Genomic DNA, 24,892 nt, shown 5'->3' with positions numbered 1-24,892 from the left:
AGTAAGCATCAATAATAAGTAAGCACCTAAGGAAATTTGATTGTTTTCCAACCTCTGGGGCTTTAGGTTTAATGGCTTTCTGGGTTTACGATTGGTTTGTGAGGTGTTGGTAGGGAAAACCCAACAAAGAGAGAGAATTGTTTCTGAATTAACGAACAACAAATCCAATGCAATAAGCAAGTTTATTTATTAAAAAAAAAAAAGAGAAAAAAGAAAAGCAAACGTTTCTTTTATGACATATTATAGATTAAGTAAAAATACCAGTATTAATATATAGGTATATACATAGTGTGTGTGTGTGTGTGTGTATGTGTGTGTGTGTGTGTGTGTGTAAAAATACACACACACACACACACACACACACAGATGATATAACATTAACACTACATGCTTCTCAGGACAGAAGAATTAGGACATGTTTCCCTCATCAACTTAAAATTCTATCACAATGTCAAATCACTGCAAGAAAGCCTGTTCCTGTATTTTCTTTTTGACTTCAAATACAAGAAATTATCAAACCAGGATCTAAATGTGGAAACCATCTTCTATACACCAACCACAACAGACTGCCATAAATCATGAGCCAGGGATCTTCTGAATTCTTACACAGGTCTTCACAACCCTACAACTGTGTCAACCTTCTACCTGAGATGAGAGAGGATGATGAAGCATGACAGTTTGTAGGTTTCATGTGCACATTCACATGGACATTGCAACAAAAGCCAAGTGGAAAATGTTTTTGTAGAACAACAACACTGGCTATGAAATCACCCTGGAGGAGGATTTCGTTGTCCCCTTTCCTTGCTGAATGAAACAGACCCCCCCACCCCAAACACCAAGAAAATAAAAACAAAAACAAAAACTCAGGGTGAAGCACCTCTGGCAATGATCAGCATACAGCAAGGGACAGAGAGGTAGCGGTAGCTTTCCTTGGTGACAGCGCCTAGCTGACTTAGATGATTTCAGACACACCCTCTTCTGCAAAAGGCACTCACATATTGTCTGTTTATAAATCATACAGTGGGGGTCCAAGCATGGGAGTCTCTCCTACAAATATAAAAGATAAGTTGAGGAGCTGGTATAACAAAGAAAAGAGTGTAAGAAATATACACTGTGGATAAATGTGCGCTTTCTCAATAAAGTAGTCTAAAAAAATTTCATTGAAAAGTTATGAATTCCAATAAAATTACTGGTAAGAAGCAAGGTACTGTAGGACAAGAGATGGAGTCCAAAACACTGATAGGACAGACATTAGTTTTTCAAGTGGTCAAAATGAAGGAAAGACCATCTTGACTAGAAAGACCATCCTCAGACAAAGGATAGGTGTGAGGGAGGGAGGTGGGGGCAGGGAAACAGGCAAAGCAGGAGGGAGGGAAGCTAGCATCTTCAGAATGTGGGCGCAGGAAGGAAAGTCCCAAGATCTCCACTAGAAAGGATGAACTGCATCCTTTGCTTCTGCAGTTGGAAGAAACCCTGTCCAAGTCCAGGCTACCTTCACCGGGACACCACAGAGCTAATGGAATTGTAAGACGTGCCACTATTGCAGCTTGATGCATAGGCTTCCTGGCCATTGCCATCCAGGTTAATTTTGAGCACAGAGGATGCCTTCAGTAAAAAGTCTGCGGCATCCCTGCGACCCAGCTCCCTCAGTTTGGACATGAGGACACCCACTGTGCTCTCAGGGTAGGAGGTCCATTCCCGTAGCAGGGCATGAACTGGGCTGGGGAGGAAATCCCTAGGGGCCCCAGCATTGGTGTTGTACTTAGCCACGAGGTCCGGGAGGCCCAAGTTCATGGCCAGAAGGCACCAGTCCTTCCCCATAGGGTCAGGTGGATCCAGTAGGCGACTCAGTTTCCTTCGGGTCAGGAGGTTCAAATCTGATGCGTGGATGTCCATGCCAAGACTAGCTTGTGAGTAGACATCATGACAGCCAAAGCAGGTGATGCTGCTGAAGCTCTCCTTGTACCCACCCATGGTATTCGTCAGGGAACTCTCCTTTAGGGTCTGTGCTCGGAAGAAATCTCGTGGCTGGTAGATCATAACAGGCTCATGGTGCTCTCGCAGCTGCTGGGGGCTCAGGTAGTGCTTCACTGTCAACAGCCCCGGCAATGTGGTGGCCATGACATTCTCAATAGTACTGCACACCGAGTCCAGCAGCAGGCAGCACTTGATCTTCTCAGTCTCTAGCCCACGTACCTGTACTTCGATGCCCTGGCCATGGTTGACCAGCAGCACCAGTAGCTCTGCCCCACGGTTGGCAATCTTGCAGCCGCTTACCCACAGGCGAATGTCTGCATCACCCTCTGTGCTCTGCTGGTGAATCCACCGACACAAGTTCACCTGAACTTTATGAAAGATGCCACACGGGAAGGGGGTAAGATGCTCCACAGGGACAATGCGCACACCACCGTACACCATCACCTCGTCTTCTTCATCTGTCCAGGAGCGCTGCAGGTTATCTGTCTTGATCAATGCAGGGACATCCACCATGGTCCCGCTGCTCAGGTCACGGGCACAGATGTCCATGGCATCCAGGATCTGCAGCAGTTCTTCCACGTCGCTATCGGGTACCAAGCGCTGGATGTCTTCCATGGTGTAGCGGCCCCTGTAATGGTGCAGGGCCCGGGGAGTTTCCACCGAAAGCAGTTTCCCCAGGACATTGGTGCAGAGCCAGCGGGGATCCAGGAGCAGCACATCCTGCACAGTTTCACTCTGTATTATGTTGATCTGTCAGAGGGGATGATACAAAGTCACCAGTACGAATGGAACCCAAGGCAAAGGCACCCATCACTAAGAGCACAGAGAAGCCTAATCCCAGTGAGAGAACCTGAGCAGACCTTCTAAGAAACCACACAGGGCAGTTCCATGGATTCATCTCTAAAATAATGATTCCACCCAAATTAACCTGAGAACATAAGAGAGATTCTGAGAAGCCACTACATATGACTCTCAAAAAAAAAAGAAAAAAAAAAGTCCAATATGTAATGAAAGAAAAAAAAAAGACAATGAGAAAAGGGGGAAGAATAAGAGGAGACATGGTAATCAAACACTGCAAATACTGCAATGGGTAATTTTCAACTTGATTCTGAATCCCAAAATAAATATGTAAATAAATAAAAACATCCATAAGAGAAGTTATTGGGAAAAATAAAAAACCTTTGTAGAAAAATGACATAGCCATAGTCCTATATCAATGTTATGTTTCTAGAATATAATCATCGATTGTATCAGATTATGTGGGCAAACATCCATCTCTTTGGAGATATAGATTAAATTATTTAGAAGTACAATGTATTGACACTTTAAAATAAATATGTAAATGAATAGAAGAGAAACCCAGAAAATACAGCAAAAGGTAAATTTAGATGTAGAGTATATGAGGATTCATGGCAGTGTTCTTATAACTTCTATCAACTTTTTGAACTTTTTCAAAAAAGGATGCAGAATGTGGTATTAATATGCCATTATGTAAATTTTAAACATACTTCATAAAAAGGGTCTGGAAAAATATGCCATCATGATAACAGTTCTCCCCAAGAAAGAAGAGGAATGAGACCAGAGATAGTGAACAAAGGAGACTTCAGCTCTTTGGATCATGTTTATTTCTTCAAGAAACCAAGTGGGGGGGCTGGAGATGTGGCTCAAGCGGAAGCGCGCTCGCCTGGCATGCGTGCGGCCCGGGTTCGATCCTCAGCACCACATACAGACAAAGATCTTGTGTCCGCCAAATACTAAAAAATAAATATAAAAAAAATTCTCTCTCTCTCTCCCTCTTTCTCACTCTTTCTTTAAAAAAAAAAAAGAAAGAAAGAAACCAAGTGGGGCTAGGTGTGGTGGTACATGCCTGTAATAACAGGCATTAGAAGGACTAAGGCAAAAGGATCACAAGTTTGAGGTCAGCCTGCAAGACTCTTACCAACTTAGTAAGACCTTGTGTCAAAATAATCGAAAAGGGCTTGGATGTAGCTCAGTGATAAAGCACCTCTGGGTTCGATCCCCAGTACCAAATACCAAACTAACAAAAAACAAAAGTTGGAAAAGAAAAAAATATAACAAAAACCAGAAGTCACTTTTTGTTTTAGAGAACAGCTACCTTTCCTCTATTTCTTCTCCATTCTAGGATAGTGAGACGAATAACAGTGATCAGAACAGGCTTCTTCCTCATAAGGATTTCAGACTGTACCTGTTGGCAACAGGTGGACTCCTCTTCACTATTTTGGCTTAGGCCTTTGGATGCCTTCCCTATATGGTTCTGTTCAAAACTGAGCCTTAGACTGAAAATTCATGACATGATCCTGACATGGCTCCCAAGATTAGAGAGTCAAGCTTCTGGTTTTTAATATTCTCAGAACTGCTTCTAGCTGTTAATATTCAGAATGGCTACTCTTGGCCCAGAATAGCTCATGCTGTCTCCTGAATTTCATAGGATGGATTTCTTTCCTGGAAATGGGCATACAATGCAATTAGAACAATATTTCCAAACTGCATCGCAGTGCTGAATGTCACACAACCAAGAGTTAAGATTTCCACTTTTCTGTCATTTCTAGCAGGCATCAGTTGCTGGGATTTTTGTGTACTCCAATTATGATACCACTTATCTGTCTTAGCATATCCAGTCATCCTCTCAGTTAGGACACCCCACTATCTTTTCTCAATTGTTTGTCAACCTAGGATGTCTGTTTGGAGCTGGCACCTCCCGACACCAGGAGCAGCTATCCTGAAGACTGCCAGGAAGACTAAGGAAGAACCAGGTGCCCAATGAGGGGAAAGTAGACCTTATCACCTAGGGCAGAAGTCCTGTACCCATGATCTAACAGGATTTGGAAGATAAAATAAACCGAAGAAAACTCAACAGCAGCTAAGGTGAAGCAGATGCAGAGAACTGCAGTTCTAAGAATCAGTTGATGCTGTAAAAGCACAACTAAAGATATTATGGGTAACTGGGCCATTTCCACTCTGTTACCCCATGCTCATCCATACTTCAGGAGCTGGATCGTGGGACAGAAGTGGGTCCCTGGAATCCCATGAGGACATTCCTGGCTCTGGGTAGCTCTTACCTCGCCTGTGCTGTGGAGCTGCTGTGCGATGCGCCTGAGGTCCTCCTCACTGGCCAAGGGGTTTAACTGGTCCTGCACATCATACATGAACTGCTGCAGTGACATCAGTTGATTGGGCCCATTGAGCTTCCTCCAAGAAGGCAGCGTGGAGATGATTTTCTCACAGAGGTGTGTCATGGGAGGGCAGCCCTACAGGGACAGCGCAAGGCAAGTTAGCAGAGGGTGTTAGGAGGTGGAGCCCAGTGAAGAGGATACCATTTATTCCTGCATGCTGTGCATAACCCTGGTGGATGAGTTAACACTTTGCTTGTGGAGTACTGGGGTAATTAGTGTTTTAGTGCACCTGTATGTAAGCAAAATCTATCAAATATACAGTTGTGTAGAGGCACTGTCAATCATGTTAAATAGATGGTGAGTCTTCACATTTGTTTTGGAATTGTGGACTCAATCCATCAACTAAAGTTCATCAACTCTTCATGTTTTACTCATTTTTTCCCTCCCTCCTTCTTTTCTTCACTCACTTTCTTATTCCCTCATTCAATGGTTAGTGATTATTTCAGTAGAGCAGTGGTCATACGGTGAGCACAGAGAAGTAAAGAGCATGGGTATCATTATCAACATGAGAACATTCATGGGGACTATTGTCGAAATGCTATTTCAGATTAGATTCATGATTGGTAATTGGCTTGAAATTGGTTTTTAACCTTTGAAGTTGGTTAAACAAACACACCATCCTAATTAGACACCACACAAGCTACAAACCACACTGCATCCTTAATTGGGCATCTGTCTCCAAATCATATTTTTCTTTTTTTTTTTTTTTTGTATCAGCTAATTCTATTTCCTAATTTAAAAAAAAAATTCTCAGGGATAAAGGCAGTTTATTTGAGGGGTTCTACCTGCCTGTCCTTAGAAGTTTGGGGGTATCAGTCTGTCCAGCAGCTGATGTACCACATTTCAGCTCAAAATCTTCAAGCTCCCTGGGAATAGAGGCCCTGATCCTGACCTGGGGGAGCACCTGGCTCTTCACAGGCTACTGTTTGTTCCAAGTTCACTGCCCACTGGCTTCTGGTACCATGTTCCCAGAAGCCTGCCATCTGCCAACTGTGCCATGGGACCTTGACAGGAAATTGAGGATATCTGAGGTGTGAGGTCAGGATCTTCATGAAAGGAGAGGGTTTCCTGAGAATTCTGAAAGCCTGTCTGGAATGAGAGCCTGTTGCTGGATGTTCAGGGTTTGGGAAGGGGAGATAAATCATGAGGTGGCCCCACTGGGTAGGAGAGGGAGAGTCTAGACTCAAGCTTGGGCAGCAGGGACATGCCTGAGAACAGATTATCACTTTTCCATTTTAGCATGTTTTCCATTTAGCAGGTTTTTCCATTTCTTACCAGCTTTGGAGAGCTGTTTGTACATTTTAGATAAATAATATTTTATCTGTCAAGTGCACTGAGACTGTTTTCCCCAGTTCAGCATTTCATTTTTCAAATTTTTATGATTTTTTTTACCATCTATATATATTTTATTTTTTAAATTTTTATTATTGGTTGTTTTTTTTATTTTTATTGTTGATCCATCTATATATATATATATTAATCTTTATTTTGTCAAGTAAGTATACATTGTTAGAAAATTTCTAGGGTTGTTTTTACCTTGCTTACTCAGTCCCAGGTTATTTTAAAACCACATTCTCCAAAATTTACATTTGGGATATTTACTGCTTTGTATTTGTGTACTTAAACATTTTAATCCATTAATTTTGGGTATCTATCTTGTAGGGTAGTTCAACTTTACGTTCTGGGCAGCTAACCAATGAAATAGGATTTTTATTAACTAAAAGTTTTCCCCACTAAATGAAAATAATGCATTTGTCTTCTGTTAAGTTTCTATAGATATTATGATTCATGTAGACATTCTCTGAGCTGTTGCTATTTAATTAATTATAGAGCCTTTATACTATGTTCTACTTATTCTTTCAAGAAACTCTACCCGCTTCCTCCCACATAGATACTAACTGGAATTGTATTAAATTTATACAACTTCACAAAAAGTGAAAAATTTACTTATATTTTACCTACAGCAAGAACACAATCTCATTCTTCTTGTTCTCATATAATATCATGTCCTTCAATAAAATTGTAAGTAACTGTTTTTCTACTTCTCTGAATTTTCTAAACATGTTCTCCAGTAAATTTTGCTAGTGACTGTTTTTCTACCTTTCAAGAGTTTTCCTAAACATTCCAAAATAAAGCACTTCAGAATTGCTTTTATAGTTTGTAAAAAGAAATTCTATATTTAAGCAAAACATGAAAACTTTAAGAATTTCATGCACCAAATGGTTCCCTTTTGCCTATTACAACCCTCCATCTCCTACCATTTCCTGTTTCTCTCTCTTCCTGACTCACCACAGAGAAACTGGACAGCATTCCCCACCCCGCCACCACCCAGTTCTGGGACAGTGAAGCCATCCCCTGAAAACTAAAGCAAGAGAGAGAAGCACCCTGCTCCCTGCTGGTAACAGCAACAGTTGGGTCCAGACCTCTCCAGGGTATACTCACCAAAACAATCTGACTCCGAATTTCTTGCAGGTGATTCCGAAGAACTTTTATGTCCTTAGACCCAGAAGCTCCAGCATCCAGCACAAACAGCTTATTTGAAATGTGAAGATCATTCCCAAACCTATGGCGAGAATAGGTGCCTGAATCTCTCTAGGTTTTTTCATGAAGTGGACAGGTTCATACTTGCCTCAGTGGCTTATAGGAGGCAAGAAAAGTCCTGGTAACCTTGCAAAGGCCTCTGTGTCCCTGCCTGGTCACACTAAGTGCAGAGGTCTGGGGGAAATAACATGCACTTCTAGAAACACAAAAAGGAGCATGGGGTTTCCACACATCAGCAGGAACACAGTGTGAAAATATGTCACCTCCGCCTGAGGCAGGAAAGGGATGGTCGGTGTGTTCACTTTTCAATTGAGAAGAAGCGATGTTCCTGAAAGCGAAGGGACTAGTAATAAAGTTATAATTTTGTATTCTTACCTGAAATTGATAATATAATATTTGAGTTACTAGTATTTATATAGAGCTGCAGATTCAAACTTTCTTTGATGTAACCCTTGGTGGTTCAAGGGTTAATGCTTTTGAGGCTTGGTCCCTAGTGTGTTGATGCAGTGATGAAAACTTTAAAAGCTGGGGCTTAATTGGAAATAATTAAGGTTACTGGAGTGTTACTCTCCAAAAGGACTAACATAGTTCTCATAGAATTCCAGTTAATTTTCATGAGAGGATTGTTATAAAATATGGAGCTTGATTCTAGCTACTTGTTCCAGCAGATGATCACTCCTTCTCCTAGGTGACCCCTCTAGGTTGCCATCTGTTATGATGGGACACAGCAAAGGAGGGCTTATCAGATCTAGCTACCTAACAAACTATGAGCTAAATAAATTTTTTTCTTTATAAGTTACCTTCCTCATGTACTTCATCACAATAATGGAAAAAGGCAAATATAGATTGTGCATATCCATATATTATAAATAAAACAAGAGGTGTACAAAGTAATACTTCACTGGAAAAGCATTCTGATCTATTATTCTATTGTGTTCCACTCTTCTCATTCTATCTCATTATAGAGAGAGTTGGTCATGACCCCCTGCATAATTTCATAATCCTCTAATGATCTGTAATATGTTCAGAAATACTGATTAGTGCTATAGTGATAATCATGGGGGCGGGGCTCTGAAAACTACAAGAACCAACAAAAGTTATCTCTGGGCAGTGGTGGAGGAACATATGGAAGGAAGTGACATGCTTTTTATCAGGTAATTGGATTTGTTATATGTGTATTCATTACTTTGTTAAAAGTTAAAATACAACAGAAAGATCAACCAAGAAGGAAAGGCCTTTGATTCCTCCATTTGGGTCCCATGACTTCTGTTTTGCTTCCACAACAATGATTCAATTCCTGAGGTAGGAGGTCTCCAACTCCCTGGAGGGAGACCCAGTGCCATCCCTCACCTGTTCTTGATCTCTTTCAGCAAGGAAGTGTCTTTGTCATATCCAAACTCGCCTCCAGCTGGACGAGGGACATTCATGATGTCAGCATGAGTGGCCACCAGGACAACTCGGAGTGGGTTCTTCAGCTTGCCGCCAAAGGCTGGGGGCAGACAATGAGTCCTGTCAGGAAGCTGACTCTCCTGTCCAGGTGAGGGGCCACATTGGCCTCAGGTCAAGCTACCTCTCCAGGTGATGTGCAAGCTGCCCACTGACTTGAGGGCCCCATGCCATCTGTGCAATGCAAACCCTACAAGGCCCCAGGCCCAGCCAGCAATAGACAAGCACACTACCAGGCCTCCAAGAGAATTCTCAGCAGTAGACAAGGACCCACCTCAACCCAAAAGCCACATATTCAGGGCTTCCTTCAATAGCCCTTACTGTGTGAGGGAGAAGATTTTACCTCCAACAAGGGGGAATGCCCTTCACAGAACCAAGAAAAGTTCTGAATGCAGCCACACCAGAGATGGCCCAGGAGAAACTACATGACATACAGGAGGTGCCTCTCACTTGCAGGAGTGTTTAAAAAGCAAACAAGACAAAGTGGCAGCACCCTGAGGGGGATTAAGCCCAATTTATTTTATCATTCTATGCTTTTCTGGAAAAAGACACTGACTTCTTTTCCCCAGAAAAAGATGCCTCTCCTACTGTCTGAAAAGAAGTTCATCCCATCTTATCTTTTCTTAAGAATAAGGTCAGGCCAACTGGTGCTCTTTTTCCAAGGTTCAATGGATCTGCAGGATGAAGCAATTCTGCAGGATGAAGCAATTCATTCTGCTGATGAATTAGGGACCCTTTAGGAAAGGAATAGAAGCCATGGAAGGAGGATTTAACTTTGCACTTAGTAAAAATGACTGCGGTTCTTAGGTGTAGAATAAGTTAGAAATGGCACTGAAGGAGTGGCTCAAATTGGGCCTTTGAACAGAAATTTGTGATCATGAGACAAAAACTCCCTGCAAAACCCAACAATCAGCTGGATCCCAGGAGGCTTCCCAGTGTGGATGTCTCCTAATGAAAGGGTAGAAGAAAGGGAGTCACAGTGGTGGGCCACATGCAGGGCCTGCACCTGTTCCTTCCCTAGGGGCAAGGCCAGAGCACAGGAAGGAGCAGAGCAGGAAGTATGCTCCCCCTGGTGGCTCAGCTCACCTATGGGTTCTTCAACTGGGACCAGAGACTTCAGGAAACTGAGCCAGAAAATCACTTGGTTCAGCTGGATCTCATAGGGTTCTTCTAGACTAAAAACGATGACATGGATGGACGTGGGATCATTTGCAGCAAAATAGTCATAGCAGCAGAAATATACGGGATTTCCAGAGAATTCCCACACGCTGAAATCCCCGACTCCTACAGAAAAAGAAAAATAAGGAATACTATCCCGAAATACCACCAACTTCAATCATAATATTTCTAAGCACTCGGGGGATTCCAGGAGGGCTGATGATATCTGTGGCATTCACACGTACACACCCACCTAGTTACAGATCCACACATGAATCCTTATACACATACCTCATGTGGACCCATGTCTGTTTCCCTAGTTCTATCTGTATCTGCTGTCCTGTTTCTTCCTAAATACCTTCAATATGGCATCTATAGCTATACCTACATCATAATTACTCATGATACCCTGGAGAGGTATGGGTGAGTGTTTGTGTGTGTGCACCTAGATTCATGCATGGCATTGTGCGTGTGCATATATAGGCACAAACACACACATACTTTGTTTTTTCTCTTAAAATATTGGTGTATAAAAATAGGAAAGACACCAAAAGGTTCCTCCTGTCAGCTTACACAGAAGCATGTACAATGCATCCCTAATGACACAGCTTGATACATGTTCACACACAAATTCCATCTTTATATAGAAAGCTGACTCCTGACAAAGAAGGAGCCAGAAAGCAAACTGCCCTCCTTTGTCTTAAAATTCAGAAGATTAATTGAGCCAATATGAAAAACGGTTCTGTGTCAATGAGAGAACATGTGATAAAAGATTCTGTATCCTGAAATAAGTTAGGATTCCAAAATAAGTTACATTTGGCACATGACAGAATACAAAATATTATGGGGGTGCTATCCTTGGAAGAGAGTAATACTTAATCTCTTGGGATGTTAGTTTCCATGAAAGTGAGTTGTTATAAAAGGTCAAGACTGGCTTCTCCCTAGTGTCTGGCTCACCATGCAATTGCTCCGTTTTGCATAAACTCCCATCATGAAGCCAATGCCATGAAGTGACCCAGTGAAGGGGCCTTCGACAGAGGTCAAACCCATGGGGCCACCCAAATATGGACTTCCAGAACTGTGAATTAAAAAACCATTTTTCTTTATAAAATACCCAATGTAGGGTATTTCAATAGCACAGAAAGTGGACTAACATAGCCCAATTTTTCAGTTGCACACATAGTCTCGGGAAAATTTAGTAGGCTGTCCTAGGCCACAGAATGGGTTAGAAGCTGTTTCAGGTTAGAATCTGGGTATTTAACTCTAAAACCTCAAGCTCTCATCCTTGGCTTTAAACTGCCTCTGACAAAGCAGGGGACTCCTGTCCAAATGACCTAGGACCAACCAGGAGCCTGGCAAGTGATTTGCTGGTTGAAGGAAATCATTTCAGGAAAGACTTTTCCCCTTGGAAAAGCTTGAAAGAACACATTTTAAATTTTGTTGATGGAAAATCTTAGCATTAGCTAAACTCTAGATAGCATTAGCTTCAGCTTTAGATAAATATAAAAATAATCATTCTCTTACTTGGATCAACAGACTACTAGTGGGTGTGTTTTATGAGATGTCCCATCTAAGTGGATATTCAGTTCTAGTTTTAAAAAGGTATTAGGTTCACATATTAGTCATTTATTAAGCATCTGCTGTGTGCAGGTGCTTCGCTAAGTGCTAATGATACCCTCGTGTGTAGTTTTAATCTTGAGCTGTGTTAGCCAGTAGTGTTTCAGTCTGGATCTCTCCCAGCTGAACTTCTGTTGGATTTTATTATAGTCATGATAGATACTGTCTCGGACAAATCCTATTTGAGGAATAACTTAAAATCCCATCAAGGGGAAAACAGACATTCGTTTCTGGGGCCAGGTGAGGTATACCATTCAAATAGGCATTCTGGATGTCGATGGCCTTGGTGGACTGGTCATCGGTCGAGCAGTGCGGGTGGTGGGATGGGGCCACGAACACCTCCAACATTCCTTTAGTGAGGCCCGGCTCAAACATCATGCTGCGGCTCCTCACACTCACATTCTCACAGCCAGGGTACAAGTTGTTGATGCTCACAGAGACTGCAGGTCAGAAAGAAAGGAAGTAAGACCTTGTAAAAGGCAACATGTATTTTTGCTCCTCCCTCCCAGCTTCGCTGTGTGTTTTCCTTTTCTGAAACATTTCCCAATCCCCATCTTCCACTAGGCCTCAGGCTGATCTGGGTATGTGTTCTGTGATGATGCTGCCCAAGAAGGTTGTGTAGACATTCTCTGTCTACCCACCTCCCAGACTTCTCTTCTGCCTTGTTCTGTGAACTGAGAGGTTGACCTTATAGACTGCATCTTTCAGGCTTGTTTTCCATTTGATTTCTGGAGAGGAATAGCCGATGGGAGGCACAGGAGAGGGCAGGAAAGCCTGGGTATCTCCTCCCCTCTCACTTCCTGATGCTTCTCTGATACTAGTTGTGTCTCATTCTATGACTCTAAGCAGAGCTCCAACATTCCAAGTCCCTCTTAGGTTCCTGTCTCTTGTATGTTCAGCCCTACAGTGGTAACAGCCTCCCTTTCGTGCCAGTCTCCAGGTCTTCCATGTTTCCTGGGGTTTGGACCATGACTCCTTCTTCTTAAATTTCTGCAGGTGTATTCTCCTCCAGGACCATGGTGGATACAGATGAGCACCACTCTTATACATGAAATTATTTTAGGTTGAATACAAAATGATTTTAGACAATGGTAAGCCACAGCATTAAATAACACTAATCTCACAGCAAGAAAGTTTTGAAAAATCCTTTTCAAAACACACAGCAAGTTTTAAGATCCTTTTGGTTGCTCTAGCATTAAGTCATAATCTATGCCATTAAGATTTTAGCATGGGCTGGGGATGTGGTTCAAGCAGTAACGTGTTCGCCTTGCATGCGCGGGGCGCCGGGTTCGATCCTCAGCACCACATAAAAATAAAATAAAGATGTTGTGTCCACTGAAAAATTAATATTAAAAATTTTTTCTCTCTCTTCTCTCTATCTTTAAAAAAAAAAAGATTTTTAGCATCTTTTTAGCAAATGCTGATCTTCTCTTTCAAAGTAAGGGAGCAGGCAACAACACACTGTTCAACCTCACTGCATTTATTCTTACCAGTGGTGGTTGTTTTCCATTTATGGCAAGGAAATTAAACTGTTTCATTTTCAAATTTTAATGTACTTTAGTAAGTAAAAAATGAGTTTTAAAATAATTTACATAAAAACAATGGTAGCAAGCAGGTGTGCATGGCGGGGGTGGGGGGAATAGTAACAAAATCTGTGTTCCCTTTGTATGGGTTTACAGCCTGTGCTTCCTAACTATCTCCACTGCTTGCTGGTCTACCCATCATTCTGTAAGGTAGGTAAGAGGGAAAAGGGCAATGAAGGACAGGCATCAGGTTTATGCACCAAGAAAAATTCAGGAGTCATAAACCTGAGACAGTGGGGAATCTTATCTAAACAGGCAAACAGATCTGGAATGCCTAACCTTCCCCAAGCTGTAAAGAACTGTAATTCCTTGAGGGAATTATTACTTAAAATTCTGGGACCTAACTACAACAGATACATATCAGAAAAGTGGAGAATCACCCCCAGCTACAGCTAATTATAACCCCTCAAGGAGCTATGGTTTCCAAAAAAAACTTTCCATCATTATCTCTTGCAACTAGCCTTCCCTTATTACCAAAACTATGTCAGAACCATCCTGTCAACTAGAACATCAAGACCCTCACAAAGAAAGTGTGCCATACAAGGGGTAATATACCAAAAACAATCAAGGGTGGACAGGAAAATGGAGGCAAGAAAAAAAGACTCAGTCCCCTGAAAAGCTCCAGCCTAGAGACCACCTCGCCATCCCCTCTGTGAGGCAGTCCATGCAGTCCCTATGCTGTACGTTACTCTCGCTTCTCACTCTCTTTACTAAACTTTTGCTTACTACTTTGTGTTTTTCTGGAATTCTTTCCAGTGGAGTCAAGGACTGTGGTGGCTGCCCCAGCTCAATGTGGCAGGCCCTAGCCCTATAACAACCCCAACATGTGGTGAAGCCAGAAGCTATCTGCTTTATGGCTGAAGCTTAGACCCTGGTCCGAGGTAGGTGTTCCATAAGTATTTGTACCCTTAGTTCACAACGGGTAATGAAAGACACTAAAAGTTACCCAAGAAATGACCATTTCACTGAGTAGTGTGACTTTCAAAATTGGTGATCCAAACACAAAAGCAATCCCATATTTAGAGACCCAAGAATTAAGACTCAGGGGATGGGTAATGGGAATAGCTAAAGGAAAGAGCAAGAAGGAGAAAAACAGACAGATGGATGAGGCTTAAGTACAGAAAAAAGGAGGAAGGGCAGTAGGAGAGGCAGTTTAATATATACTTTATTCTGATTATAACAGTATAATGTTTGGTAAAAAGAAATGTAAGATAAAAAATGAAATGATCTAACCCCAAAGGTTAATATGGTCCACATCACAGTGTGTCCTCACAAATCATTAGTTCAAAATAATGGACTTTGGTGATTCCCAGGAATGGGTTTGTCCTTCTTCCTGTGCCCTGATACCTGTGCCTAGGACAACCATTTGTTAGGACCAGACGATGTTTAGTGGCCTCTGGGCTTGTGCTTGCTGAAAGCGGGCAATGTTTGGTAAGTGGTCATTATTCCTGCAACTCAAAGACAGTTTACATGGAGAATATAAAAGGTGAGGGCAGGGCGTGGATATGATTAAAATAATAGCTTATAGGGGAACCCTGAAATCACAGAATAAAATTTTTTTAAAAATTTTTGTAACTGCTTCACCCCCCCAATGATAAAAAGGGGCAGACCCCAATGGAGAATCAACCCACTTTGGCACCAGGGTCATAAGAGATTTCCTTAGCAAGCTGCTCTCTAGTGAGGACAGAAACAACCTCTCAAGTGTTCCTCCCATGAGAATGGATATTTTCCTCCATTTTTCAGGGCCTCGACCAAACAGCCACAACCCTCAGAGGGTGACATGAAGCTAAGTGAAATATGCAGTAGCAAGATGATGAGCAAGTGTAAGATCTATTGGAGGTTGGGTCTCCACCCTCCCTGCGTGTCAGACAAGTGTGTGAACTTAGAATCCTCTAATGCCACTTCCTTCATCAAGGGCTGAGAATTTGTGAAATGGAAATAACATAGCCTCCCTACCTCCACCTCTTCTCTAGTACTGCTCTGATCAAAGAGTACAATTCTGATAGTGTGAGAGCTTTAACTGGAGGCCTAGCAATATTGTAAGCTGCTGTGAACAGGGCCAGCCACATTCCACCCAGGAGAATGCATACCATGTCCTGTCTCCTGCCTGGGAGCTCAGCTTTTGCCTCTAGTGTTTTTGTAGGAATGGCAACAGCAAAGAGTTAAAATTTTAAAAGCAAATAAACTTCTTGATGTCCAAGTGATGGACATATTCCCATGTGGGCATATCTCCAATAGAAAGAAATAAGACCTGCCAATTCCAGAAGTTGTTGTGAGGAGGGACAGCAGTGCCACTGGGAGGTGACAGTGCTAATGTTTGTAGAATCAGGTGACTTCTCTGGAGGCACATACTTAGGGGTAGTCTTTCCTGTGGTATCTATAAAGCAACTCCTGCTTCTGTTCCCTAGTATGCATGGTCCACTGCCAGAGCCCAACTCCCTACCACTTGTACTTTGGGGCCTTATACTTGTGCCAGGCTCAGCTTTTTAGAGAATGTTCTTTTCTGCTGATAAACAGCTGTGAGGGCTAGGGGTGATATGACCTATCCACCCCAGAGCTGGCAAAATCTTTTCTGGGTTCAGCCCAAACTCCAGATGTGCTTTCTATGACATCTCCCTCAACTCAAGCCTGCAAAGACAGGTTAACCCCACCAGGGCAAAAGGAGGAGATACTGTGGGGCCCATGGGTACCACTCTTATCTCCCTACCAGCTGCAAGCAGGTGCTGGATTTATGGTATAGGAATATCATTACTCCTGGGACTGTTTACATAAATATTCTGCCAACCCCTCTGGAGCAGATGTGCCACTTGAGCTTTAAGAAACATGGGCAGCTATAAATGTTATACTTCTTCTATCCTTGTCTTGACCCTCCCTCCAAGAGGCTACCTAACCTGGAAGAACCTACCTGGATCCAATTCAGCTCTCACATTGACCAGGTGTGACCTTAGCTCAGGGATCCCACATTCCATAGCATTCCTGTCCTTTCTCCACTGATCTGAAATATCATTGTGCAGGGTAGAATCTCATACATGGGATCCGATGTCTGTATTTGCCTTCTTTCTCTCCTGTTCTACTGGACTCCTGAAGTTGGGGGGCAGATGGGGACCATGTGAGCCTATATCCTCAATTGGAAGCTGTCCTCCTCCTCCCTACAATCACTGCTAGGCAGGAAGGTTGAACTAGAGAGGCCAATTCTTCCAATTTTCCACAAGAAGTCAAATATTCAGGTTTTTGTGAGATCTCTTGATTTAATCGCTATCAACTTAATTCAATTTATCTCTTCTCCTGCCTAATTCTAAAGAGAACATGGCAACTTATCAGGCCAGGCCTACTGATAGCTGGTGTTCACCACAACTAGGCAGCCACACCTTATATCTCTAGGCCTTGGGTTACTTCTCTATGAAATGCATTTGATCTACCTCTGAGTCATGGAAATCAAATGAGATGATCCACATGCAGCACCTGGAACCCAGGTTAGCATGACCTTTGATTTTTGTGTCCCCAAGGAGCAGCCACCTCACAAGCTGGACAGACTCTTGGGCTTCTCTGATTTCTTTCTGGCTTATATTACATTATTAAGACTTGAATATCTCCAGGTGGACTTCCTCAGAGTTGTGCTTCCTGAGTGAATGATGTTAACTCCCAGGGGGCAAAAGTATGAGGAAGGTTTTCTTCCTTCAGCACCCTCTGAGATGACAGGATGCAGGAAAGACTAATAAGAGAGTCACATGGGATTGATTGACTTAAGAGCAGCATTTATTCTCCTAACTGTCCTCTTGAAGAAGTAGAGCTGCCTATTAGATGTGAGGTAGGGGAAATGGAAGGATTCAGCTGGAGTAGGCACCTCTGCTCAGGGTAGCCAAAATAACAGGAGAAGCGGCCTCCTCACTAGACCTGCCATGGCTCTGCTGAGAGCAACTGAACAGTTCATCTGCTCCAGCCACAGATGGTCCTCCAAGAGATCTTCTTTCCCAGCACCCATGACTCAACTGTCTCCAAGCACTGACTTGGATGTGGTTGCATGCAGCAAGGTTTGTTGACTACAACCATCCTGAATGGTATTTTGCCAACAGCCCACTTCAGAAACTAGAAATGAAAACCTGACCAAAGGGAAGAGAAATGGAGACACTGTTTCAGAGGAGTTGAACAGCAAGTATGTATTCCCTCCCAGGGAACTCATGCCACTAGATCTGGGATCCTGGAATACAATCTTCACATCAAATTAGGACTCAGAAATTCAAGACCACTGTCTGGTGCTTGTGCACTAATGCACTCATTTACTGCCTGTCTCCCCCACAGAAGTTTAGACCAGTGATATTAACCCTCAGTGAGAGCCAAATCCCTCTAGCACCAGGAACTGCTGGAGAAGCAGCAGTCACAAAGGCTGGCCCTAATAATCAAACTTGGAAATAAATCCATTGTAAGAAGATATAACCAATCTCAAATAAAGCCAAAATGACAGAGAAAAATGGAAAATGAGTACATAGAAAGGCACTTGCACAGAGCATTCAGGCATCAGATGCTCCATGAATTGGCAGCTAGGACTCCACAGCCTACTGTCCTATCAAAGTTTCTGTGATACCGGTAGAAACATCCCATAAGACTGTTGTGTGGAAAACATGAGGCACCTTACATATCATATTTTGTCTAGTTCTTGGCACAGCTGGTGCTCAATAAATATTAGCAGTCTGTATTAACAATATTATCACTATAGTAATTACAAGTTCATTTCAGTTATTTCTTCCCCAGGTTCCCAACTGTATAGCTATAGTTAGGAACAAGAAGTTGTAAGGGGAAAGTGAATCCAGCTGACTGCCCCTGACCACTGCACTCCTCAGACATCCTTCCTCACTGAGAGAGGAATGCAACAGAAACACAAACTTCAAAGTATCTGTTTTAACTTACAGAACAGCTATAACACCTCTGTAATATCATGTACAGAAAGTGAATCTGAGGTACACAACTTCAAAATTGACATTGTTTAGAAATTCATGGAAGGACTCTATTCTTACCCTCACAAGCATTCATTCTGTCCCTCCACAGTGGGGCTCCGGAGACACGATACCCACGATTGCATAGTTTTCTCTTGCTCACTGTGGGTATTTTTCCCCTCAGGAGGGGTGTTTTCTCCTGCAGTTCTGGGTGTGACTCTTGACAGCCACTTTCAATGAAATGACAGATGTACCCACAGAAGGTAGGGAGGACAGCTTATCAAGAAGGCTACTTATCAAGAAGGGTTGATGTGACCAGATAGATCAACTGTAAAACCATTCAAGAGAATTGGAAACCATTAACCAACTTTGAGCTAAGCAGAAACATGCTTCTTCAGGAACCCAATTTTGTTATTCTGGGCTCTCACATGACTGAGTGTACCCACAATGCTCCAGCAAGAAAGGAGAAGCAAGTCCCTTCCTGGGGCTGCTACTGGATCTGGGCTGTGCTTGGACCTGCATTAGTTCAAGAGCAGAGTACTACGCTAGAACAAACTCAAGTTCTACAATGTGCACAGTTATTACTCTGGACCTTTGTGATTGATTTCAGTGAGGCCCTCCTCTACCATGGCTCAATAGGAGTCTGGATGATATGCCATTACTGGACGAGAGAGGGTAGACACAAAGCCAACAGCCAGCCAGAACCACATGTGAAAGTGAGCAAGGAAATGGAATCTGGTCATCCACAAGCCAAATGACCAAACCAGAGGAACCTCTCATCCTCAGGCCTTGACCAGAGAGCCAGAGAGAATGCAGAGCCACAGCTACTTGAGACCCAGCAGCCACACCGAAGCTCCTACCTGTCGGCTTAGCAGTTAGGGGAGATGGTGGGAATCTGGTGGAGTTGGTGGAGGAGAGTCTGGGCCGGCGCCTTCTGAAAAAGCTCCTCAGCAGACCGCACTTGAGAGATTCCACCAGGGTGGTTTTCCCGGAACCTGAGTGGCCAAATAGCTTGAGCTTGATTCTTGGCTGGAGATTCTGTGTGGGTCGGAGCTGCTGGATGAAGAGCCCTCTGTGAGTATCCTGAATATAGAGGGAAAAGAGCCTGTTAGTCAGAGGCGGGGGTAGGGGGAGAGTAGCCCTGAGCATACTTCAAGTGATGATTTAAACCTAGTCACCAGTCTGCACTTGACACTTGTAGTACAGATTTTGTTCTGTATCCACCAAATTTCTTAACAATTCAGGCAAATTTCACACACCATGCAAATCACCATTTAAAGTATCCCATCAACAGGATTTCAGTACACCTCCAATTCTCTACAACCATCACTGCTCCCTGGTACCAGAGCACTTTCCTCATCCCAAAGGAAATTACCTATTAGCATTTTTTGCCCCCCACCTCCATCTGCTCAGCTTCTGGCAATCACTGCTCTGTTTCTCTCTCTCTGGATTTGCCTATTTCCATGGCATTTTTGATGCATAACAAATAGGTGGAACACTTGTGAAGTCATCAATTTAACATGAAATAGGATGAGCCCTCTTTGACCAGCTGGGAGCCCACTTCTCACTTGTGTGGAGGAACTGTTTCCTTAACTGCACCATCAAGGAACAAGAGGGCAGACCTCTTCCTGTCTATGCAGGGTCCGGCTCCTTCATGGCACTGTCACAGCACAAATGAAAAGAACATGTCCTATTTTTGTGGAGGGTTTACTTACTTGATGGTGATACAAAAGGATGGAGCCTATTCCTGTGTGGAGTCTCATTCCTTAATGGGACTGTCAGGGGATAAGACCATTACTCTCTGTGGAGAGTTTGTTGTTAGATGGCATAATTGTGGCACAAGAGGGAGCCCTGTTCCTATCTGTGTGGAGGGTCTGGTTACTTGATAACACAAGGGAATGGAGAAAAGGGGAATCACAAGAGCCAAGGAGGACACTTCATCCCTCTTACTTCATTCTTTCCTGCTCCTCCAAGAAGACACAGAAGTCTCCCCAAGACAGAATCCCCACGGATTCACTCACTCATTCATTCACTCACCCACAAACATGAGGTCTCATGTACTAAGCCCAGTGCTAAGAACTGGAAGGAAGAGTTAGTCTCAGCCCAGATCTATATCCTTGGGGAGATACAGAAGTGAGAACAATTTGAAATCAGATATACTGTAAGTGCTGTTAATGTAATGGTGTTATCAAGGTGTGTTCAAGGGCATCCACCCAGCTCAAGGTCTGTACAGTGGGGCATCCCTCATGACACCCAGGGTTTTATCCTGCCTTCACATGCCGTCCTTATTTCTATCACCTCCTGCTCTGCTCTCTAGCAAGGACCTGTTTGGAGTTGTTGCATGCTGCCTCAGGTCTCTTTCTTTACTGGATTTAGTTTGGCTCCTATGCATCTCACAAAACAAGTCTTGCCTGTCATTTTTCCTACAAGCCTCCTCCCCAGGTATGCTCAGGCTATGCATGGCCCCATCAAACTATAGAGTTATATGAAGCTCTGGCTCTAGACCAGGAGCCAACTCAAAGGTAGAGATGGTGTCCCTAGCCCTGGCACATGCGGTACACTCATTAACAGGTGTTACATAACTGACTTCACTCAGAGGGGTCCCAATCAAGAGCATCTCAGTGAGATCTCACGACTAACTGAACTCATTTCTTCAGTTCTAAGTTCTGAGAAATGTTCATTTTTTGTTAATCTATTCCAGTCGAGCCACTGTTATTTTTTTCTTTAACTGTGTGTTTACAAATACATATAACCCTGTAGAAGAGTTACATGTTTCCTAAACAGTTTCTAATTTCTATTCTGGGATCAGTTGTTTTCAGCCTGGGTAACGCTTCCCCCTAGTGTGCACTGTGGAAAGCTGCAGTGGTATTTTTGTTCTCAAAATGTTGGGGAGATGCTACTGATGCTGGAAGTTAAGTGTCCCCACAACATTGCACAAAATAGCTCATACAGAGAATACTCCTGTGTCCTCATAACTTTTGAGCATCTGTTAAGCATTAATATGGAAGGAAAACCTGTTTATTGTCATCTGAGCTTAGGACATTACTGCATATTACATGTAGCGTAGGGAACTTTGGAAAGGTATGTTTTAATATGCCCCAAGTATTCCAAGACTGTGATTATATAAATTGATGTTTGGACTTTTTAATTCTTTGGACTACTTGTACTCCCTGCTTTTGAAAACCCTTTTAATATGTTGTTGTGGCATCTGAGCTACCACAGCAAGCCATCCAGTTAGTACCTGTGGGAACTGCTTTCAATAACTTTGGGGATTGGAGCAGGATCTGCCTATCTCACTAGTCTCAAGCTCCATGTCCCAGCATCTTCAAATGGAGACATGAATACCATTACCATATTTTACTACAAGCATTTCCCTTTGAAGTTTGTTATTTTCTAGCTAGGGCTCACAGATGATTATCTGTGTAGATATGTTCTTATGCATGGATTTTATTTCAGGACAGTCCAAGATGCATCACAAAAGATATGCTGTGAAATGTTGGAACATCGAGGGTTGGAAATCATGGCTCTGGAAAGTGATTATAGAACATTCTTATTTCTTCTAACCTAAAGTCTCAACAAAGCGTCACAGAGGAAGGAAAGGGCTGGGTGTTCCACCATTATTTCTCCTGATTTATCACCCAAGTCAAAAAAAAAAAGGTGGGGGGCTGACAAGGTACTATTGTGAAAGTAGTACCACCAGGGAGGTCACTCAATCGGCTGGAATAAATAAGGACTGGGGTTCTCCCCAGTGCCATTTATAGATGTTGATAAGCCCATGTGGCTGAGGAGCCACTGACCCACTGCAGAAATTCTACCTTCTTTCATTCTAGTTTAGCCTTCAGAATCAGCCCTTCATCTTCCTTTTGGACAGCAGCCAGCCTGCACCTCCATCAGATGGAAGCACCTGAGCTGCAGCCACTTTGTACGGACTGCAACCACCTTCCATTGTGAGCAGAGCAGCAAGCAGAAGGAAACACTCTACCTAGTCCAAGACACACAACTCAGTCATGCTGAAATCCCTTGTACCAATTGGTGTCTACTTGACCTGAGACAGAGGGGAAGGCAGAAACCCTGCTTTCAGTTTAAACTCCATGGGGCACTTGTCACAGGTAAAGAACCTGTGTCATGATTCAGCTCCTTTCTGCCTCTTTTGTGCTCCAAGGTTATTGACACATGGCACCTTGGCAAACACTCCCATCCTGTGTGAAGGAATGAGGCAGCTCATCCATTCTTCAGGAGTACATTCTTCCACTCTCAGAAGACTTGAATCACAGTAATCGACACACACTGCTGGCCCTGTGTAGCTTCAAAAAGTGGTTCCAATACTACAGATTGACTTATAGGCTGAGGGCAAGTTATGTCTATGCCTTGCATATTCTGAGAATACAGCTTACTATTTCAGATTCCATGAGGGACAGTGGTGGGTTCACAACTATTGGCAATTTGAGTGTCCATGTCCTGAGTAAAAACAGAGGCGTTCCAGTGGCTGAAAACAATTGAGACAGATGCACTTCCAGTCTGCAGCCGTAACTTCCATGTACATGACATCTTCCAGCTCATGTGCTTTTGCTCACATCTCTTATATAAACCTCCAAGAAATGTTTTTGAATAATACCATCATCTTCCTTTTCAGATAAGGAGATAAAATTCAAAGGGCCAAAGCACTTGCCCCAGCAGCCATAGGAAAAAGCAGGATTTACCACAAGGTCTTTTATCTTTCTTATCCCCTTCAGTAGCAGGGGGAGAAAGGAGTAAATAAGGATGTAAAAATTAAAGGCAGAATCTCAAAGCTGTGTGCTGGAGATAGAGGAATTAAAGACCTTCCAAGCAGTACACAGTTCATGCCCTGGGAAGACACTGCCTCATTTGTATATTGTCTCAAGGGTCACATGCCTCTGGGGACATCTTGATTTTAAGTAGACTTATAAGTAATGACAATAAAAGAATCAGGTAAAATGAGAAAGATCCTCTCTGCCTGGATTTTCATAGGCAGAAAGCATATATCATTTTAGCACCTCATTCCATTTTCTGGCTTCAGTGTGAGTAATCTTCTGCATCCCAGGAAGCTATGTGGGCTTCTGTTCTTTCTCAGAGATACTGTTTATTTGAAAGATGAGCCATAACCTGAAGAGGGATGCACCATCTCAGAATCAGTCACAAGCTCACATGCTGTTTCCCCAAAAGTAACTGTCCTCACAAAAATCTTATTTTACCCCAGAAATAAGCCTGGCTTTTATGATGTCCTCAATTCTAGGTAATCATACAATCAAACACACATACAATCTAACTTTTCAAATGGGAACCAATGGATAACAAGCAGAAAAAGGCTTTCAAAAGGCTGATAAATCCTCAGAAAGGAAAACTACCCCAACTACAATAGCCTCAAAAAAATAAATAAATAAAATACTTGGGAATCAACTTAACAAAAGAGGTAAAAGATCTATACAATGAAAACTATAGAACACTAAAAAAAAGAAATCAAAGAAGAACTTAGAAGATGGAAAGATCTACCTTGCTCTTGGATAGGCAGAATTAATATTATCAAAAGGCTTAGAACATGAAAGGGGCCACTGTGCCACTTTCCCTCCTGTCCTGTGCCCAGTACCTTCTTATATCTACCTGGTGCATCCTGCCCTTTCCACCAAGAGCTGTTGGCCTGGGATGAGATGGACCCATTTGCCATTAACCTTGGCTCTGAGAAGACAGAGGTTAAGAAAAGGTTAAGAAAAGCAAGGAAAAGCAAAATATCCTTGGATCTTTTCACTTCTAAAGAAATCCAAGACCTCGTATCCTTTTCACTGAGAACCTTGGAGAATCTAAACACAAGTCAATTTGACTTAACCTTCCATGATAGGTTTCCGAAATCTCAAGGGCTGAGGGTGAACTTTCACATATTGCCACAAGATGGCGCAGCAAGGACAGGAAGGTCCAGAGTCCTCTCCCTAGGAAGGTGGTTTTCATCAATCCAGAGTCTCCAACTCAACAGGAAAAATTCTAGGGTAGTTCTAGAAAGTGCTATAAAAATTAATTTGTTTGGAAGGGTGCACAAAATTCTACCCATGGTCAAACTTTATTAAGGAGCCACAACACCACCTTGAGACCGGGATTGGTCTGGTCCTCAATGGATAGTCCAGGTAGGAGCTTATCCTAGAAACACCCCCGGGAGAGTGAACAGCTGGGAATTTTGTGTTATCTAAATTTGGCCTTGAAATATTCTGCTGTGCGTGTCCCCTGAAGTCTCTGTGACTGGAACACACATGAGGCCTGGGGTGTCCAAGAGTGAGTAAGCACTCCCCTCACTGCATACCAAAAAACTGGGTTGGGAAGAAAATATAGTTCCTAACTATTAGTAGTGCAGAATTCTGAACTAGAATTTTCCAGGTGGTCATAAAGGTGTACTTTTAGGACATGTTACATTTACCTATTTCTTAGCTTTAATCGTTCA

The 24,892-nt window shown here is 42.8% G+C and overlaps 1 protein-coding gene across 3 annotated transcripts in view; it reads right to left on the bottom strand.

Annotated features, from left to right (window-relative positions):
• Positions 1–393: 393 nt before the first annotated feature.
• The window catches only part of Dapk1 (death associated protein kinase 1), a 180,552-nt gene continuing 156,053 nt past the window's right edge, over positions 394–24,892 (bottom strand). For 2 of the 3 annotated variants that reach the window (XM_076843530.2, XM_076843531.2), the window contains exons 20-26: positions 19,308–19,530; positions 12,185–12,373; positions 10,245–10,442; positions 9,063–9,201; positions 7,614–7,734; positions 5,058–5,246; positions 394–2,727 (exon numbers count right to left, since the gene is read on the bottom strand). In XM_076843530.2, the coding sequence (XP_076699645.1) occupies positions 1,495–2,727; positions 5,058–5,246; positions 7,614–7,734; positions 9,063–9,201; positions 10,245–10,442; positions 12,185–12,373; positions 19,308–19,530 (2,292 nt within the window). In that variant the 3' untranslated portion in view covers positions 394–1,494. The remainder of the gene's footprint in view (positions 2,728–5,057; positions 5,247–7,613; positions 7,735–9,062; positions 9,202–10,244; positions 10,443–12,184; positions 12,374–19,307; positions 19,531–24,892) is intronic. The other variant, XM_076843532.2, reaches the window with a different exon arrangement.

This window comes from Callospermophilus lateralis, chromosome 2 (genome assembly GCF_048772815.1).
Source record: "Callospermophilus lateralis isolate mCalLat2 chromosome 2, mCalLat2.hap1, whole genome shotgun sequence".
NCBI classification, from domain to species: domain Eukaryota; kingdom Metazoa; phylum Chordata; class Mammalia; order Rodentia; family Sciuridae; genus Callospermophilus; species Callospermophilus lateralis.
This window is presented reverse-complemented; position numbering and strand designations above follow the sequence as displayed.